The 20,728-nt window shown below is 44.4% G+C and overlaps 1 protein-coding gene across 1 annotated transcript in view; it reads left to right on the top strand.

Moving 5' to 3' along the window:
• LOC111956028 (superkiller complex protein 2) overlaps positions 1-20,728 on the top strand; it is a 46,483-nt gene that overhangs the window by 9,760 nt on the left and 15,995 nt on the right. Inside the window, exons 12-25 of the mRNA XM_023976444.2 lie at positions 3,109-3,193; positions 3,315-3,421; positions 3,771-3,917; positions 4,072-4,168; positions 4,364-4,576; positions 7,032-7,142; positions 7,306-7,417; positions 11,696-11,814; positions 18,494-18,625; positions 19,030-19,167; positions 19,378-19,482; positions 19,654-19,789; positions 20,034-20,160; positions 20,492-20,702. Of these exons, the coding sequence (XP_023832212.1) occupies positions 3,109-3,193; positions 3,315-3,421; positions 3,771-3,917; positions 4,072-4,168; positions 4,364-4,576; positions 7,032-7,142; positions 7,306-7,417; positions 11,696-11,814; positions 18,494-18,625; positions 19,030-19,167; positions 19,378-19,482; positions 19,654-19,789; positions 20,034-20,160; positions 20,492-20,702 (1,840 nt within the window). The remainder of the gene's footprint in view (positions 1-3,108; positions 3,194-3,314; positions 3,422-3,770; positions 3,918-4,071; positions 4,169-4,363; positions 4,577-7,031; positions 7,143-7,305; positions 7,418-11,695; positions 11,815-18,493; positions 18,626-19,029; positions 19,168-19,377; positions 19,483-19,653; positions 19,790-20,033; positions 20,161-20,491; positions 20,703-20,728) is intronic.

Below are 20,728 nucleotides of genomic sequence, written 5' to 3'. Positions count from 1 at the left end.
AGATCCTCTCAAGCTCTGTCAGGTTTAATGGTGAGTGTCGCTGCACAGCTATTTTCAGGTTTCTCCAGATATGTTTGATCGGGTTCAAGTCCAGGCTCTGGCTGGGCCACTCAAGGACATTCAGAGACTTGTCCCGAAGCCACTYCTGTGTTGTCTTGCCTGTGTGCTTAGAGTTGTTTTCCTGTTGGAAGGTGTACCTTCGCCCCAGTCTGAGATCCTGAGCGCTCTGGAGCAGGTTTTCATCAAGGATCTCTCTGGGCTTTGCTCCGCTCATCTTTACCTCGATCCTGACTAGTCTCCCTGTCCCTGCCGCTGAAAAACATCCTCACAGAATGATGCTGCAACCACCATGCTTCACCGTAGRGATGGTATTGGCCAGTTGATGAGCGGTGCCTGGTTTCCTCCAGACATGACGCTTGGCATTCAGGCCAAAAAGTTCAATCTTGGTTTCATCAGACCAGAGAGTCTTGTTTCTCATGGTCTGAGAGTCCTTTAGGTTCCTTTTGGCAAACTCCAAGCGGGCTGTCGCGCCTTTTACTGAGGAATGGCTTCCGTCTGACCACTCTACCATAAAGGCCTGATTGGTGGAGTGCTGCAGAGATGGTTGTCCTTCTGGAAGGTTATCCCATCTAAACAGAGGAACTCTGGAGCTCTGTCAGAGTGACCATCGGGTTCTTGGTCATCCCCTTGACCAAGGCCCTTCTCCCCCGATTGCTCAGTTTGGCCGGGCGGCCAGCTCTAGGAAGGGTCTTGGTGTTTCCAAACTTCTTGCATATAAGAATGATGGAGGCCTCTGTGTTCTTGGGGCCTTCAATGCTGCAGAAATGTTTTGGTACTTTTCTCCAGATCTGTGCTCCGACACAATCCTGTCTCGGAGATCTCCTGCCAATTCCTTCGACTTCATGGCTTGGTTTTTGCTCTGACATGCACTGTCAACTGCGGGACATTATGTGTGTGCCTTCCCAAATCATGTCCAATCAATTGAATTTACCACAGGTGGACTCCAATCAAGTTGTAGAAATATCTCATGGATGATCAATGGAAACAAGATGCACCCGAGCTCAATTTCATGTCTCATAGCAAAGGGTCTGAATACTTACGTACAGTAAATAACGCATTTTTGTTTTTTATTTGTAATACATTTGCAAAAATGTCTAAAAACCTGTTTTCGCTTTGCCATTATGGGGTATTGTGTGTAGATTGATTAGGAAACATTTTAATTTAATCCGTTATAGAATAAAGCTGTAACGTAACAAAATGTGGAAAAGGGGAAGTGGTCTGAATCCTTTCTGAATGCACTGTATATAKTTGAAGTCAGAAGGTTGCGTACACTTAGGTTGGAGTCATTAAAAGTCGTTTTTCAACCACTCCACAAATTTCTTGGTAACAAACTATAGTTTTGGCAAGTCGGTTAGGACATCTACTTTGTGCATGACACAAGTAATTTATCCAACAATTGTTTACAGGCAGATTATTTCACCTATAATTCACTGTATCACAATTCCAGCGGGTCAGAAGTTTACTAAGTTGACTGTGCCTTTAAACAGCTTGGAACATTCCAGAAAATTATGTAATGGCTTTAGAAGCTTCTGATAGGCTAATTTACATAATTTGAGTCAATTGGAGGTGTACATGTGGATGTATTTCAAGGCCTTCCTTCAAACTCAGTGACTCTTTGCTTGACATCATGGGAAAATCAAAAGAAATCAGTCAAGACCTCAGAAAAACAATTGTAGACCTCTACAAGTCTGGTTCATCCTTGGGAGCAATTTCCAAACGCCTGAAGGTACCACGTTCATCTGTACAAGCAATAGTACGCAAGTATAAACACCATGGGACCACGCAGCCGTCATACCGCTCAGGAAGGAGAAGCGTTCTGTATCCTAGAGATAAACGTACTTTGGTGCGAAAAGTGCAAATCAATCCCAGAACAACAGCAAAGGACCTTGTGGAGATGCTGGAGGAAACAGGTACAAAAGTATCTATATCCACAGTAAAACGAGTCCTATATMKACATAACCTGAAAGGCCGCTCAGCAAGGAAGAAGCCACTGCTCCAAAACSGCCATAAAAAAGCCAGACTACGGTTTGCAACTGCACRTGGGRACAAAGATCGTACTTTTTGGAGAAATGTCCTCTGGTYTGATGAAACAAAAATWKAACTGTTTGGCCATAATGACCATCGTTATGTTTGGAGGAAAAAGGGGGGGGGGCTTGCAAGCTGAAGAATACCATCCCAACCGTGAAGCACGGGGGTGGCAGCATCATGTTGTGGGGGTGCTTTGCTGCAGGAGGGACTGGTGAACAAAATAGATGGCATCGTGAGGAAGGATTAAATTATGTGGATATATTGAAGCAACATCTCAAGACATCAGTCAGGAAGTTAAAGCTTGGTCGCAAATGGGTCTTCCAAATGGACAAGGACCCTAAGCATACTTCCAAAGTTGTGGGAAAATGGCTTAAGGACAACAAAGTCAAGGTATTAGAGTGGCCATCACAAATCCCTGACCTCAATCCCATAGAAAATTTGTGGGCAGATCTGAAAAAGTGTGTGTGTGTGAGCAAGGAGGCCTACAAACCTGACTCCGGTACACCAGCTCTATCAGGAGGAAGGGGCCAAAAGTCACCCAACTTATTGTGGGAAGCTTGTGGAAGGCTACCCAAAACGTTTCACCCAAGTTAAACAATTTAAAGGCAATGCTACCAAATACTAACTGAGTGTATGTAAACTTCTGACCCACTGGGAATGTGATGAAAAAAATAAAAGCTGAAATAAATCATTCTCTCTACTATTATTCTGACATTTCACATTCTTAAAATATAGTAGGGATCCTAACTGACCTAAGAACGGGAATTTCTACTAGGATTAAGTGTCAGGAATTGAAAAACTGAGTTTAAATGTATTTGGCTAAGGTGTATGTAAACTTCTGACTTCAACTGTACATATAACATTACACGTGATATCACACATTAACCCTATGGAACACTCTTTTTGTACTGTCTAACATTCTAACTGAACACACACTATGGTTATACATTGAGATACCCTCAGTCATGTAGGCCGACACATCAGCCTGACTAACATATTCTATCTCCCTCTCTCTCGTAGGTCCATGCTCTATAACGGTTCAGAGGTCATCAGAGATTTAGAGTGGGTGATCTTTGATGAGGTTCACTACATCAATGATGCTGAGGTAACAGAGAAGCCTCGCTGTCAAAACTTTTCCCCTCTCACTGTTTTAGTCAAGTCACGTGTCACTAAATCTCATTCTCCCGTTTTCTTTCCCTCCCCTTTTGTCTTTCTCTCCCTCTTAGAGAGGAGTGGTGTGGGAGGAGGTTCTGATCATGTTACCCGACCACGTCAGCATTATTCTGCTGAGTGCCACTGTCCCCAACGCTGTGGAGTTTAGTGAGTGGATCGGGTACGTTGTCAACTAGTGCCTACTGTCAACACCTGTCAACACCAAACCCAAAGCATGTATGCTCGGAAAGACACTGTTAAACCATGCACGCTTTCTTGAGTACATGACCTACTGAGGAAAWACTCTGGACCCTAATTCTAGGCTATATCTAGGGCCCAGAGTATTTCTTGTTTAAGTCACGTGGTTCGAAACAACTCCTGGTCCTAGGTAAAGTGCAGTAATAGCCGTCACGGTATGGAGCTTTTATAATGTTCAATGTTGTGCTTGGCCTCTAGTATATAAATGGAATGACATCTGAGCTGTGTATGGATGCTTCAGTTTCTCCGCTCCCTTCCTCTCTCCTCTCCAGGCGCATTAAGAAGAAGCACATCTATGTGATCAGCACAGCGAAGAGACCTGTGCCTCTGGAGCACTACCTGTACACAGGCAACAGCACCAAGACCCAGAAAGAGATGTTCCTACTGTTGGACCCTACAGGCAACTTCCAAACCAAAGGGTACGCACGCACGCACACACACACACACACACACACACACACACACACACACACACACACCTGGGCTCATGGATATGTTAGGGTTGTCATTAGACTTGGGACGATAAAACAAAAATGATTGATACCAACCGTTGGTGGTTTCTTTGTTTTTAAGGTACTATTCTGCAATAGATGCCAAAAAGGAACGCACCAGTAAACACGCCCAGTCCTTTGGGACGAAAAATGCATCTCAGAAGACTACACCCAACCAGGTACAGAATATCACACCTACTCTCTCTGTCTCTGTCCCCCTTACCCTCTCTGTCACTCATTCATCCTCATTGAAGCTGTCAGTCTTTGAACATCTTCTCCACTTTGCCATTTCTCCATTGGCCATCTTCTCTCTGTATAATTTCTTTACTCTTTCCCTCTCCGTTTTCTCATCCCTYTCTCCATCTCTCCACCAGGACCGGGCGGTGTGGCTTTCCCTCCTCCACTTCCTGTCCCAGCGCCAGCAGACCCCCGTGGTGGCGTTCACCTTCTCCAGGACGCGCTGCGACGACAACGCCCGCTCTCTGACCTCCATGGACCTCACCAGCTCGGGGGAGAAGAGCGAGATCCACTCCTTCTTCCAGAAGAGCCTGAGCCGCCTCAGGGGAGGGGACCGCCAGCTGCCCCAGGTAGGGTGCACTCTGGCTGGGACCGGTTTTCTTCAATGTCTGGAAGAACTAAGACCTGCTTATCAATTGTACCCATGTTCTACTGTTCTACTGTTTCATGCAACCATCAACAATGCAATGAATTCGGCTCACATTGCTTCAAATGTATTATTCCCTATCATAGCCAATTGTAGCAAATAGATTGAACTGTTGGAAATGTAACCTAGGAATTGTTAGATTGGTCATTTACATTTTAGTTGTTACTTTTGGCTAATATTCAAGATAATTTACTGATTAATTTTCTGGAATAATTAATTGATTTGATTAATTTGGTTATCCTATCCAGTATTTAGGATCACCATCAACAATAGTCTAATCAACAGTCAATTTACTATATTCTCATTCTGAATAGCCGTCAGTTCTGGAACTGCAAAAACCCAGTCGCTCGCAAATGACTTCAATGCCATATAATTCATTCAAGTTTTTTTTTACTAAACTAAACTTGTTGGAAAATGAGGTAGTTAAGAGATATGATATAAAGACGGGGTGCTTTGGGATGCGACAAAGTTATTGAGGCTCCACAGGTCAATACGAATGGCTCGCATACTCAACTCAGGCAAATACAACAACACTTTCACAGGACTTTTGAGAATCATCTGATCTTATTCATTGAAAGAGAAAATGTGAGAGGGCTACGTCGACATAGGCTTTCACAACCGGGAAACCATAGAGCTCACCAATCAGGAATAGACAGGAACTAGGCTACCAATTAGCATCCGATGTGGACAGTGCTGGGACAGTGTTGATCATGGGTTTGTAAATTAGACCGGCCGTCTTAGAATACTCAATGACTTCCACCACTTTACACACACACACCACTTTGAGGAAAAGAAGGCAACAGGATAAATTACTTGCATGGGCTGTCGCCTGCCCTGTTGCATTCCGTTAGGATGGGATGGAGCTGGTTTAAAGGTTGTTGTCCAAGTCTCTCTCGACAGTAATGTTGAGGCCAGCAGGCTGAAGTAGCTCACAGCCGAATGAGCTACACCCACTTCTCTCTGTTCTCAGTCTAGGAAAATAGTCCATTAGAGCATTTCCGTGAAGTGAATTCTTCCTCTGGTCCCAGCCCATCCCGATTGTGAACTCAGTCAGTTAGTCTTGAATGAGCATACAGTGCGTTCCGCAGGATCACCTCTGGGATGATTGCTTCTGCCTGAGTAGGATATGGTTTCGTCGATAGGTTTTTGGCTTCCAAGGAGATGTAGGGTATTCTTCAACTGGTGTGGCCCACCGCGAAGTAACTTGGCCTGCCAGTCTCTTTTCATTTTTAAAAAATTGAACCTTTATTTAACTAGGCAAGTCCGTTAAGAACAAATTCTTATTTACAATGACGGCCTCCCCTAACCCGGACGACGCTAGGCCAATTGTGCGCATCACGATGGGACTCCCGATCACGGCCGGTTGTGATCCAGCACAGGATCGAACCAGGGTCTGCAGTGACGCCTCTAGTACTGAGATGCAGTGCCTTAGACCGCTGCGCCACTCTGGAGCCCTGTTAGCAAGTCCTGTAGTTATATTGACAGAGGCCGGGCTGATTAGGCCGGACAGGGTGTCACAGGATCACCCTGTTGATTCTGAGAATTCAGCACAGTTATGTCCATTGAAATTTCCTCATAAGTGYCCACAGTATGTTCCTACTGTGCAGAAAACAGTTAAACAGTCCCGAGGATGAAATATGTAGCACGTAGGTTCTAAACACGCTTTGAGTAAAATATACATTCAATTCCCTTTTAAATGACATAGAAATATCAGGAGAAAACACTCACAGTATGCTTCAAGTTATACCAACATGTTATGAGTCCTTCGGTTTGAAACGTGTTTAAATGTCACTGGTGCAATTGCCGGCTACTTTTCCCTCTCGTTAAAAGGAAAATCGTAGCCTGACCCCCCTCTTTCTTTGAATCTACATCCACGGTGCCTGAACGTCTTGTTGGTAGTCAACAGTAACACATGCAGGTCGTACGATGGTCTGCTGATCGGAAGAAAGCGCCTGTTCGTTGTCTCCTCAACCTCCCCAGGGGACACTTGGAGTCGTGAAACGGGGGGAAAGGGAGAGGGGTTTATTGTTCTTGTGATAGGGGCGTCTTGTAAGCTACTCAGTGACTGGAGGGGCTAACCCCCCTTTCACCACATCGATGCGTGCACAGGGAACATCTGCCCCTTCGTCATTCATAGCTTGAGGGAGGCGCTGTCGATAACAAAAGCACACGTCTTGGCCTGGAGGGTGCGTGACCCTCGTCGTGGGCTCTCGTGACAACAAAGTCATTTTAGCAGATGGTCTTATCCAGAGCGACTTACAGGAGCAATTAGGGTTAAGTGCCTTGCAGCGACCATTCAGTTACTGGCCCAATGCTCTTAGCCGCTATGCTACTCGCCGCTCCACCTGTCTTGTTGCCAACCCCTCCTCTGTTGTTAGATCCTGTTGATGAGGGACCTGCTGAAGAGGGGGATTGCCGTGCATCACAGCGGCATCCTGCCAATCCTAAAGGAGGTCATTGAGATGCTGTTCTCACGGGGGCTAGTAAAGGTGAGTGTTATTGGTCCAATTTTTGAATCAGTGTGACAATTTGTCAATATCTTGAAACTCCATGTCGGGTCAAAAGTCCTAACTTACATTCTTTACCTCTGTCATCAAATCACAATTTATTTAACGTCTTGACACACTTTACAAATGAATGTCTCTCTCTCAGGTTCTGTTTGCCACTGAGACGTTTGCTATGGGAGTGAATATGCCCGCGAGGACAGTTGTGTTTGACAGCATACGGAAACACGATGGTACCGGCTTCAGAAACCTGCTGCCTGGTACGCTCCCTTCTTCCCCTTCCCTTCTTTCTCATGCGTTTATATACACAACGTCCTTTTCATTCATTCACTCTCTTTCTCTGTCGCTCGCGATCACTCTGTCTCGGTGAAGCAGACGTAACACCAGCACTTTCGTTATGGCAAAAGGAAAAATCATTTAATTATCCAAGGGCTTAATGTTTTTGAAGGCACTCCTGAATTTGCACATGAACTCAAATGAGGAGGAGAATTTGAAACGGATAGAAAATCTGAGTGTGAGTGCTTACCTGAAGTATTTTCATCTGATGCCACTTCAATCTCTCTCTCTCTGATGTTTGAGTGGAGAGGAAAAAACAGAATGGATGTTTTTCTACATGTTTAAGAGCTCTTAGTACCGTATGACCAGGGTTTCCGTTAGCCGGTAAATGTCAATAAATATAATTGTTCCGGTCAAATTGTCCGGGAGAAAAATAAAGTCCATTGCAAAGTAAGGTTTTTTATTCGTTGATGGAAAACCAGTCTATGTGCTCCAACTTCAAAGGCAAATATACTTCATAGGCTAATAAATCCTCAAGCTGCTTGGTCATTTGTGTCGAGTGTGTGTGTTTCTAGTTTTACTCACGCAAAAGATGCAAGGTCCTCATAAGGGATTTAAGCTAAATGTACCTCGACTGGTCACAATTGACGAAGATTGTGTTGATTATCACCATTTTCAGACAGGGGATTCTTTCTCCAAAACAGTAAAGACAGCCTTAAGATCCYGCCTTCATAAGGACAAAGTAACGAGGCTGATGGGCACTGGAAGCCACTCCAAGGTTTTGGACAGTTTTGACTTATCCAACAGCAGCGGCTCACTTTGAGCAGGCCAATGTCCGCCGCAAACGCAAGTAAATTGGAGGCAAATGATTGTGTTGGTCAGGCCCAGTCCTAGTAGTTCTGCTGCCGCCCTAGGCAAGATCAACATATGCCGCCCCTGTGTCATGTATAGCATAGATATTTGGAATGACTTGATAGGGTAGAGTAATTATGTGTATCATGTGCAATTGGTGCATTTCAGTTTCCACGTATTCACATCGGAGAGTTACAATGTTGTAATCACTAGGCAGCCAACTGCCTATAGTAGGAAACAGAGTTGTTATCAATAAACCACGTATATCATACATGACACGAGTCACGACCCCACAATAAGTTGAAATTCCAATAACCAGAACATTTATTAACATCATCCAGTAGAAGTGTTTATTTGAATTAGATTTTATTTACAATGACGGCCTACCCCGGTCAAACCCTCCCCTAACCCGGACGATGCTGGGCTAATTGTGCGCCGCCCTATGGGACTCCCGATCACGGCCGGTTGTGATACAGTCCGGGATCGAACCAGGGTCTGTAGTGACGCCTCTAGCCGATGCACCACTCGGGAGCTGAGCCTCAACTGTGAAAAGAGCGAGATATCATTTGAGCTTTGGAAAATGAGTGCTTCATAAATGCACGGTGCAGGCCTCCTTTCACAGCTGCATTGTAAAATAAGCTTTCTCTCAATGAACCAGCCTTAACAAATGTATTTACATACTGAATTTGATCGTCCAAGATCAGTTCTAGGTGGCCATCATTTTGTGGCCACCTAGAGTGGCCTCTTTCCACTGCTGTGGTTCTGAATCGCAGCGGGAGTGGGGCGGGCYGGCCCTGGTGTTCGTCGACAGCCTTGTTTTGTTATTTACTAGACCTAGTTTAAATGTAAGCGACTTGTTCTTCTAGTCTAAATGTTTTTAATWAAAAWAAAAAAATGATATTCATTTATGATTTATAGCAGGGATGAAGACGCAACAGGCAATGTTTTGCTTTTCAATAAAAACTGTCATGTTGGTATAAGAAACATAGTTCTACTTTATTTTGTTACAGCTCATTTCTATTCTGTTAAACTAAATTACAATGGGGCCTCCCGAGTGGCGCAGCGGTCTAAGGCTCTGCATCGCAGTGTTGAGGCGTCACTACCGGGAGTCCCATTGGGGGCGGCGCACAATTGTCCCAGCGTCGTCCCGGTTAGAGGAGGGTTTGGCCGGGGGGCTTTCCTTGGCTCATCATGCTCTAGCGACTCCTTGTGGCGGTCCGGTCGCCTCCAAGCAGACTTCATTGGTGCTGCTGGCTTCCGGGTTAAGCGAGCGGGTGTTAAGAAGCAGCGCAGCTTGGCAGGTCACGGAGGACGCATGACTCAACCTTCGTCTCTTCCGGGCCCGTTGGGGAGTTGCAGCGATGAGACGAGATTGGATCGCAATTTGATATCACAAAATTGGGGAGAAAAAAGGGGGGAAATTACAACAACAAAAATATTTTGTTTAATATTAATTAATATTAATTAATATTATAAATGACAATAATCTAAATGTGATTTTGAGCACCGTGGGTAGACGTCCTAATGCGTTACGCAGCCAATGCATAAGGATGTCCAGTAAACTTCTCAAATGTTCGGTAAATTAAAATCTTGCTGGTCACTTTGTCTGGTGGCAGATTTTCATCACGGAAACCCTGTGTTACGCTTGTCCTTTGAATGAGGAGACCAAGGTGCAGCGTGGTAGGCGAACATCTTACTTTTATTAAAATGAACACCGAAAAACAACAAAATACAAAACGAACGGAATGTTCTGCAGGCTACACAGCATGTATACAAAATCAAGATCCCACAAACTAAGGTGGGAAAAAAGCCTGCCTAAGTATGATCCCCAATCAGAGACAACGATAGACAGCGGCCTCTGATTGGGAACCATACCAGGCCAAACAAAGAAATAGGAAAACTAGATTGCCCACCCTAGTCACACCCTGACMTAACCAAAATAGAGAATTAAAAGGATCTCTAAGGTCAGGGTGTGACACCCTGAGTGTGACTAACCTCTTTTGTCTCTGCCTGTTTTGGCTTGCTCTCTCTCTCTCTGTCTGTAATCTGTAATCATGAAGTGCTTTGAGAGGCTGGTTATAGCACACATAAACTCCATCATCCCAGACACCCTAGACCCRCTCCAATTTGCATACCGCCTCAACAGATCCATAGACAACACAATCTCTATTGCACTCCACACTACCCTCACCCACCGAGAWAAGAGGAATACCTATGTGAGAATGATGTTCATTGACTACAGCTCTGCGTACAGCACCATTTCCCCATCCAAGCTCATCACCAAGCTTAGGACTCTGGGACTGAACACCTTCCTCTGCAACTGGATCCTGGACTTCCTGACAGGCCGACCCTAGGTGGTGAGGGAAGGCAACATCACATCCGCCACACTGACCCTCAACACGGGGGCCCCACAGGGGTGTATGCTTAGTCCCTTCCTGTACTCCATGTTCACACACGACTGCGTGGCCATGCACAACTCCAACACCATCATCAAGTTTGCTGACAACAGGACAGGGGCGGTGTGGGGAGTGTGGGGCGGAACAGCAACGTCAGTAACCTCTTAACGTCAGTAAGACTAAGGAGCTGTTTGTGGACTACAGGAAGGGGGGGCAGCACGTCCCCATCCACATCGACAGGGCTGCAGTGGAGCGGGTCGAGAGCTTTAAGTTCCTCTGTGTCCAAATCACGAAGAACTTAAAATGGTCCACTCACACGCGCACAGTCGTGAAGAAGCTTTCATCAAGGCAAAGTGTGGCTACTTTGATGAATCTCAAATATAAAATATATTTTGATTTGTATAACACTTTTTTTGGGTTACTACATGATTCCAAATGTGTTATTTCACGTCTTCACTGTTATTCTACGATGTAGAAAATAGTAAAAATAAAGAAATACCCTTGAATAAGTAGGCGTGTCCAAACTTTTGACTGGTACTGTACATATACTCACTCCATAATTTGCTCACACATACATTTATACTGACTCTACACACACACACCCACTCACATACAATCATCATATACGCCGCTGCTCCTCTGTTTATCATATCCTGATGCCTTACAGCTGTACATATCTTCCTCTATCGATACAGTATCGCTGCACATTGTAAATATGGTACTGGAACTGACCCTGTATATAGTAATCTTACTTACTCTGTGTTCTTATTTTTAAATCGCGCGCATTTTTGTTATACCTTATTTTTTAGTATTACATTRTTATTGATTACTGCGTTGTCGTGGTTACAACTTGCAAGAAAGGCATTTCACTGCACGTGACATTAACTTGAAACTTATCTCTCTCGTGTTTGAGTGGAGAGGAGAAAATAGAATGGATGTTTTTCTACATGTTTTTAGAGCTCTTCGTACTGTATGACTAACCTCATTGTCTGTCTCTCTCTCTCTCTCTCTCAGGTGAGTATATCCAAATGGCTGGTAGAGCTGGTAGGAGAGGTCTGGATGCCACGGGCACTGTCATCATCCTCTGCAAGTCAGGGGTACATGATATGGGAGAACTACATGTCATGATGCTGGTAAGGCTTCCACTGTCGTCTTCCATTTAATACCACTATATCAGTGTTATATTACAGTATTTTGTGATCAAGTTTTTATAATTTTTTATGGTTGACAGGACAAACACAAACCAACAGATATTACACAAATACACATTTATCCCCCAAAATCSCTCTCCACATTCCACCTGCAGGACGCTATTACTTGAGTGCATATATCAAAGTAGTGATTTTAAAGTGTTGTAGTCCATATGTTAATATTGTCGGACTTTKCACCATACAGTCGAGAGATTGACAGTTCAAGTTGAACAATGTCCATGGATGAGAAAATCCGCTGATGTGGCAGAATGTGTGGGGCTTGCCATCGTTCGGAAACCATTCTCTTGGCTGCTGTTAGGCCGGCAAGCCAAATCCTTCTTTGCCTGTATGTTAGGTTCAGTGAAATATCATCATTAAGCAGTAGCGCCTTGGAARGACATGGGATGGGTCTAGACAAAATGCTTGATAATGATGAAGCCACCAATTGCCAAAAGGAACCATATGAAAGAGGAGTACCCTGAGGGCGGAGCATACAGAGGGGTTGAATTTATGTTCATCTGAAAAAAGTTTTTTCAGAGTCTCATAACTCATGTGTGCAAAATTGTAGTTGGTGATGTGGGTTTCTTGAGAATGTAATATTGGACCAGAAATTACTCCAGTTAATATCTACTGCTGGTATAGCTTAGGTATGGGCATTTCAAGTAATTTCACTATTTACATTTTGACACATATCCGGATAGTCAAAAATAATGTAATTTTTTACTTCGCTTTATTTAAACTTGGACACTTGTTTTCTGCGCACCCTGCACAACATGGGAGAGACAGCGCGCTGCAGCACGGCGGGGGGATCTGCAGGGGCCGGTGGTCTGCATGTGAGGGAGAGAGAGAAAAAGTAGCCACTGACTTGCAAATGCCATCTATGATATCCCATCTGTCAAATCRATCAATGTAAAGAAGCTAGCTAAGATAGCCAGATGTTAGCTAGCTAGTCGAGGCTATTTTGCTGTGCTCCACCTCCCCGTCCACAACTCTATTCAAATTAAACATATTAAACCTGTTTGTTGATCATTGCAGCCTACACCTTTTTTTTATTTTATTTTATTTTATTTAACCTTTATTTAACTAGGCAAGTCAGTTAAGAACAAATTCTTATTTACAATGACGGCCTATGAACAGTGGACTAACTGCCTTGTTCAGGGGAAAAACGACAGATTTTTACCTTGTCAGCTCGGGGATTCGATCTAGCAACCTTTCGGTTACTGGCCCAATGCTCTAACCACTAGGCTACCTGCCGTCCCCTTCTCATTTAGCCAACTTAATTAATTATATTTTGCATTGTTTAGAGATCTCCCAAGTCACGTTGCTACACATGGAGTCTCTGACTGTAGAGCCAACAACMAGCTACACGCGTGAAATACTTGTGTAGGCTGTAGCTACAGTATGGATTTTTATGGGGCGCATGTCATAAAAACTTTATTAAATTAAGAATGTCATGGTATATCCTTCCTTGTGTGTAGCAATGCCACATAAATTATATTATTTAAGACAAAGCCTTTAAAAAAATTCCCCCTAAAGAATGTGTACTTAAGTATTCGAATACTGATGTCCATTCTGATATTAACGTCCTTTTGGATATTCGTATATTCGAATTCTATGCCCATCCCTAGTATATTTTTGTTCCATTTTGAATATATTGTTAATTGATGATATGTTGCTTTGAGTAGTCATATACTGAACAAAAATATAAACGCAACATGCAACAATATCAAAGATTTAACTGAGTTGCGGTTCATATAAGGAAATCAGTCAATTTAAATCAATTCATTCGGCCCTAATCTATGGATTTCACATGACTGGGAATACAGATAAGCATCTGTTGGTCACAGATATAAAAATTAAAAAAAGTCAGGGGCATGGATCAGAAAACCAGTCATTATCTGGTGTGACCACCATTTGTCTCATGTAGAACGACACATCTCCTTCACATAGAGTTGATCAGGCCGTTGATCAGGCTGTTAACTCTGGAATCTTGTCCCACTCCTCTTCAATGGCTGTGCGAAGTTGCTGGATATTGGCGGGAACTGGAACACGCTGTCGTACACGTTGATCCAGAGCATCCCAAACATGCTCAATGGGTGAAATGTCTGGTGAGTATGCATAACTGGGACATTTTCAGATTCCAGGAATTGTGTACTTGCGACATGGGGAAGTGCATTATTATGTTGAAACATGAGGTGATGGCGGCAGATGAATGTCACGACAATGGGCCTCAGGATCTCGTCACAGTATCTCTGCATTCAAATTGCCATCGATAAAATGCAATTGTGTTCATTGTCCRGAGCTTATGACTGCCCCTACCATAACCCCACCGCCTCCATGGGGCACTGATCACAACGTTGACATCCGCAAACCGCTCTCCCACACGACGGCAGTCTGCCATCTGCCCGCCCGGTACAGTTGAACCCAGGATTCATCCATGAAGAGCACACTTCTCCACCGTGCCAGTGGCCTTTGAAGATGAGCATTTTCCCACTGAAATCGGTTACGACGCCGAACTGCAGTCATGTCAAGAGCCTAGTGAGGACAACGAGCACACAGATTCGCAGTTTGTGAAGAAATTCTTCGGTTGTGGAAATCCACAGTTCCATCAGTTGTCTGGAAGGCTGGTCTCAGATGATCCCGCAGGTGAAGAAGCCGGATGTGGAGGTCCTGGGCTGGCGTGGTTACATGTAGTCTGCGGTTGTGAGGCGGGTTGTACGTACTGCCAAATTCTCTAAAACGACATTGGAGGCGGCTTATGGTAGAGAAATGTACTTTAAATTCTCTGGCAACAGCTCTGGTGGACATTCCTGCAGTCATCATGCCAATTGAGATCCCTCAAAACTTGAGACATCTGTGGCATTGTGTTGTGTGACAAAACTGCACATTTTAAAGTTGTCTTTTATTGTCCCCAGCACAAGGTGCACCTGTGTAATGCTCACTCTGTTTAATCTGCTTCTTGATATGCCACACCTGTCAGGTGGATGCATTATCTTGGCGAAGGAGAAATGCGCACTAAAACGGATGTAAACACATTTCTGCAACCCCCCAAAAGTTCTGTGTATAACATTTGGTCAAGACTATGCCCTTTCTTACCCTTGCTGTCATTATTTTGTGAATTGGTTGAGATACTATCTCTGAACCCCAGGGTACTCCATAAGCACTTAGAGTAGAACAAATCTGCAACTAAAAGAAAAATGAAGAACCAGGCCGATCGTATTGCTTTTCAAGTCTTGGTGATTTATTTATTTATTGTAAATTCTTTCCGCCAAAAAGAATAACAGTTGAGAGTATTAATGATTTTTAACAATTCTACATAACTTTTTACAATGAAAATGGTTTAATAAACATCCATGTTACATTCACTGATTAAACTGATACAAAATTTGACCGCTAAAATATTTTATTTAWATAAACTGTGCGACTCTGCTAACATTTGACAGTGATTTGGTGGTCCCTGGAAAGGAGACGTTTAGAAACCGCTGCTCTACATCAGTCAGTTCTTTTTTTAGAAGCGTATTACTTGGCTTACTTTTCCCATGGGTGAGGGGATAGCTCATAGAATTAGAAAGCGATTGCTATTCTACGAAGGATATAATAATAAAAATCCCATATTTCCTATTTAAATCCCAAATCCCTCAATAGGTTCCATCTACCTCGCCCACTAAGTGCTCCGCCATTGTACAGACTATAGCCTGTGTCACAATTGGCGCCCTATGCAGTGCACTACTTTTGACCAGGGCCCATAGGGAACTGGTCAAAAGTAGTGCGTTATGTAGGGTTTGGGAATCGGGTGCCATTTAGGTAAAAGCCATACATTCCTCTAGGGTTGCTGCGTGCTAGATTGTATAAACAAGTGCCTCATTAAACTGTCAAGGGCCTTATTTTTAACCGACCTCTCTAATGTGGGGCATTTGAGTGTACTTTAATATGGGGCTTTGGAGTGGACTATTTCCACCCTGAATTGGTCCTCCTGTTGCTATACTGTAGAAAATATGATCAATTCTCCGTATTACCCTCTCGCTGCCCACTACCATTGTTGATCAATTGTTGGATCAGTCTTTGGATAAGTTGTTTTAGCCTTAATGCTAACTGTAATTGCTCGATAGCAGTGGTAGCTAATCGCTGACTGTTAGTGTATAACTATGGGCCAAATTTGTTCCTGGCCAGATCATCAGGGGAAAATGTAGGCTCCTATAACAGTTGTTTGCTTTGCTAATTGCTGTCTGTATGATTAGAAATGCTCAACTTCATCCTCCGTACCTCCACCCTGTGTGATCTAGCACTAACCTTTCTCAATCCACTTTAAAAGGTCCCTGCTCCATTACCTCCAATTATTTATATTTTTTGTGTATACAACATAAAAGTGACATTCATTTTAAATTGACATCCATTTTAATGACACTTCTTCTTTGTCGCCCAGGGTAAGTGAGGGGGTGATTTTCACCGTTTCCTACTACAAAAAGAGTCGAAATGGATCCACCTCCTAGATACTGTCGCTCCCCATGGATTAAACTAACAACTATAGCTAAACTGTTCTCTCTCGTATACCTTCCCAGACTTGACCAGTAGCCTTTTGTGTTTTTTTTCCTTGTTCTTCTGACTTATTGGTAATCGCCATGGTGTGCGTCTTGTTTTTTATAGAACGTGTCTTACGCAACAGTGCATATATTGTCTTTTACGCACACAACTCTAAAACATTATCCCTTTATGCACTTCCTGTACATTCCTGTGTGTTATTTTTCATGTTGCCTCTGTACACTAACGTGATCATGATGTGTGTGTGTGTGTGTGTGTGTGTGTGTGTGTGTGTGTGGGGTGGTGGCTTGTGTGTGTGTGTGTGGTGTGTGTGTGTGTGTGTGTGTGTGTGTGTGTGTGTGTGTGTGTGTGTGTGTGTGTGTGTGTGTGTGTGTGTGTTTATGTTTGTCTATAGTTATTTTCTGACATGACATTTACTTGCCCACCTCTATTTCTAGAGGCATGTCACCTTCCGTCTACAACGCTGCCTGAGGAAGACGAGTAGTCGAAATGCGTTGCATTTGTGCGTCCTGATGTACAATGCTGACTGCTCCGAATATGTATTCTTTTGTAATACTCAGCATAAAAAAAGAACGTCCCGCACTGTTCAACTGCGTTATTTCAGCAAACTTAACATGTGTAAATATTTGTAATGACATAAAAGATTCAACAACTGAACATAAACTGAACAAGTTCCACAGACATGTGACTAACATAAATTGAATAATGTGTCCCTGACAAAGGGGGGGTCAAAATCAAAAGTAACGGTCAGTATCTGGGGTGGCCACCAGCTGCATTAGGGTACTGCCTGCAGTGCATCTCCTCCTCATGGACTGCACAGATTTGCGAGTTCTTGCGTGAGATGTTACCCCACTCTTCCACCAAGGCACGTGCAAGTTCCGATATTTCTGGGGGAATGGCCCTAGCCCTCACCTCTATCCAACAGGTCCCAGACGTGCTCAATGGGATTGAGATCATGGCTCTTCGCTGGCCATGGCAGAAACATGACATCCTGTCTTGCAGGAGAAATCACGCACAGAAGAGCAGTATGGCTGGTGGCATTGTCATATGGGAGGGTCATGTCAGGATGAGCCTGCAGGAAGGGTACCAATGAGGAGGAGATGTTCTTCCCTGTAACGCACAGCGTTGAGATTGCCTGCAATGACAACAAGCTCAGTCCGATGATGCTGTGCACACTGCCCCAGACCATGACAAACCCTCCACCTCAAATCGATCCCGCTCCAGAGTCCAGCCTCGGTGTAATGCGCTCATCCTTCACGATAAACGCATCCGACCATCACCCATGTTGAGACAAAACGCGACTCGTCAGTGAAGAGCACTTTTTCCAGTCCTGTCTGGTCCTTCGACGGTGGGTTTGTGCCCAAAAGCGACGTTGTTGCCGGTGATGTTCTGGGGAGGACCTGCCTTACAACAGGCCTACAAGCCCTCAGTCCAGCCTCTCTCAGCCTATTGCGGACAGTCTGAGCACCTGATGGAGGGATTGTGCGTTCCTGGTGTAACTCGGGCAGTGCTGCCATCCTGTACATGTCCCGCTGGTGTGATGTTCGCATATGTACCAATCCTGTGCAGGTGTTGTTACACGTGGTCTGCCACTGCGAGGACATCATCTGTCCGTCCTGTCTCCCTGTAGCACTGTCTTAGGCGTCTCACAGTACGGACATTGCAATTTATTGCCCTGGCCACATCTGCAGTCCTCATGCCTCCTTGCAGCATGCCTAAGGCACGTTCACGCAGATGAGCAGGGACCCTGGGCATCTTTCTTTTGGTGTTTTTCAGAGTCAGTAGAAAGGCCTCTTTAGTGTCCTAAGTTTTGATAACTGTGACCTTAATTGCCTACCTGCCTACCGTTCCGCAGGTGCATGTTCATTAATTGTTTATGATTCATTGAACAAGCATGGAAAACAGTGTTTAAACCCTTCACAATGAAGATCTGTGAAGTTATTTAGATTTTTACGAATTATCTTTGAAAGACAGGGCCCTGAAAAGGGACGTTTCTTTTTTTGCTGAGTTTATATTCTGAAAGTAGTTCACTAAAGTTTAATGCGAGTACTGGCCGCCTACTCGTCTTCTTTCTTTGTTCTAGGGGAAGCCCACAGTGCTGCAGTCCCAGTTCAGGCTGACTTACACCATGATTCTCAACCTGCTGCGTGTGGAGGCCCTCCGAGTCACCGACATGATGAGGAGGAGCTTCTCTGAGAGCCACAGAGACACACAGGTACTGTGCTACATTACCCACAAGCACTTGGGGGAAAAGACTAGAGATAATGCATGACACAGTTGACAGTTGAGGACTACCAGTGTTAAAAATTGGTAGTCCTCAACTGAGTGGTTCTTAACTGAATGGTCAAAGGACCGTTCAGCTTTTGATGGAAGGAGTCAGAACAGAAATATAGTCCGTAATATTCATATTTAATGTGACATTTATTCATGCTTATTGAGGATCTACATGAATCTACATTCCTTTAGATTTTCTTTTACATAAAGTCTGTCTCTCCAWCCTTGCGTTTGTGTGTGTATATCAGAGGGGTTGGGTAAAAAAAGAAAAAGCAGAAGACAAATTTCCAGCTCATATGATCTAATAAAAGTATATCTTATCTTTTCCTCTTCTCTTTCTCTCAGGCCCATGAGCRGCAGATAGGTCAGTTGAAACAGACTCTGTCCTCTCTCCCTCCTCTGGACACGGAGGGTCAGCTGTCTGACCTACTGCCGTACTACTACACTGTCACTGAGCTACGCATCACCGCTGAGGCGCTGCAGGTACAYACACAACATACTGTGGAGGCACGCACACACGCACTCACAAAGACACGTGCTCTCGGACACACACTTACGGTCTCAAACCACTCAAGCTCAAACCACATCACAAAACAACTCAATGTAATTGATTGTGCAAAAGTGTCAATCTTAAGAAGAAAAAAAAATACAACATCGCTGTGATTTGCTAATTGTCCATCTGTCATCTTTCAGTGTGCAGTTCTGGGGTCCTTGAATGGGTTGAAGGCTCTTTCCGTGGGACGAGTGGTAGTGGTCAACAACAAACAGCACTTCAACGCCCTTGGAGTCCTTCTACAGGTGTGTGTGTGTCTGTGTGTGTGTCTGTGCGGGTGTGTCTGTTTGTCTGTGTGTGGGTGTGTGTGTGTGTGGACTGCAACTTTTTTTTAGGTGACAAAGGCATGTAATGTAGTTATCTTTCTCCTTTCTCACTTCGTTCCTCATCAATCCTTTCTTTAATATCTCTCCCAGGTGTCCAGCGACTCAGTGAATCGTACGTTTACCGCTCTCGTCATTTGTGAGAAAGGCAACGAGGAGGGAGGAGGGGACAGCCCCAACGCCAGTGCCTTCCCCCACCTCTACAACACTGCCCTCTTTCTACCTGAGGGTCAGTTCATGCACACATTTATTCATGGAAACGCACGCACACGGATTGATGCTCGAGTTCTGCCTATTAGAGACATACACATTTACCAATAAAGACTCAACACACACACACAGCTAAGTGAACACACACACACACACACAGCTACTTCAACACGCACACATGCTAACGCTAACTAACAAGCCCACATTTGCTTCAACGGAATAACCAATAACGATTGTGTACGTTCTATATGATCCGCTGATAGGTCCCTGCAGTCACACGGTCCAGAAGCTGAAGCTACAGGACGTGTCAGCCATCACAGTCAAGACCCTGAAGGTGATCCCTGACCGAATCATCGACAACTACAACAAGAGGCAGCAGCCGCGCTTCAGGTGTGTGTGTCCGTGTGTGTGTGTGTGACAGTGTGGGACAATTTGTGTGTGTGCATTCATGCATTATCATGTAGCGTATACAGTATGTTTCAGCCTTTTTGCACATTATGGCTCCACTAAGCCCACATAAGCATGTTTATCTATGCAAATGAGGGGTTTATATTTGTGATGTCATCATGACCACTCAACAGTGTCTTCCATCTGCCTTTCTTTTGTGAATAGCACTCTACATATCATTGAATGCACGGAAATAAATAGCCACCACTCTTGAGTCTATTTTCATCTTTCTCCCCTTCCTTCCGTCCTTTCTCCCTCCCTCCATTTCTCACAGGCTTGATCCTCCGGGCCAAGCCATCTCCACGGCAACCCAGGAGCTCCTGCGATTGGCGGAGGCCAACCCAGGCGGGGTGGTGACCCTTGACGCGGTGAATGACCTCCAGCTGAAGAGTGTGGATGTGGTGGAGGGCACCTTGAGGCTGCGCGTGCTGCAGGACAGCCTCAAAGACTTCAACTGCATCCACTCACCCACCTTCTCAGAACAGGTGTGTGAGTGTGTGTGTCACTTCCA

This window comes from Salvelinus sp. IW2-2015, linkage group LG31 (assembly GCF_002910315.2).
Source record: "Salvelinus sp. IW2-2015 linkage group LG31, ASM291031v2, whole genome shotgun sequence".
NCBI lineage: Eukaryota > Metazoa > Chordata > Actinopteri > Salmoniformes > Salmonidae > Salvelinus > Salvelinus sp. IW2-2015.
This window is presented reverse-complemented; position numbering and strand designations above follow the sequence as displayed.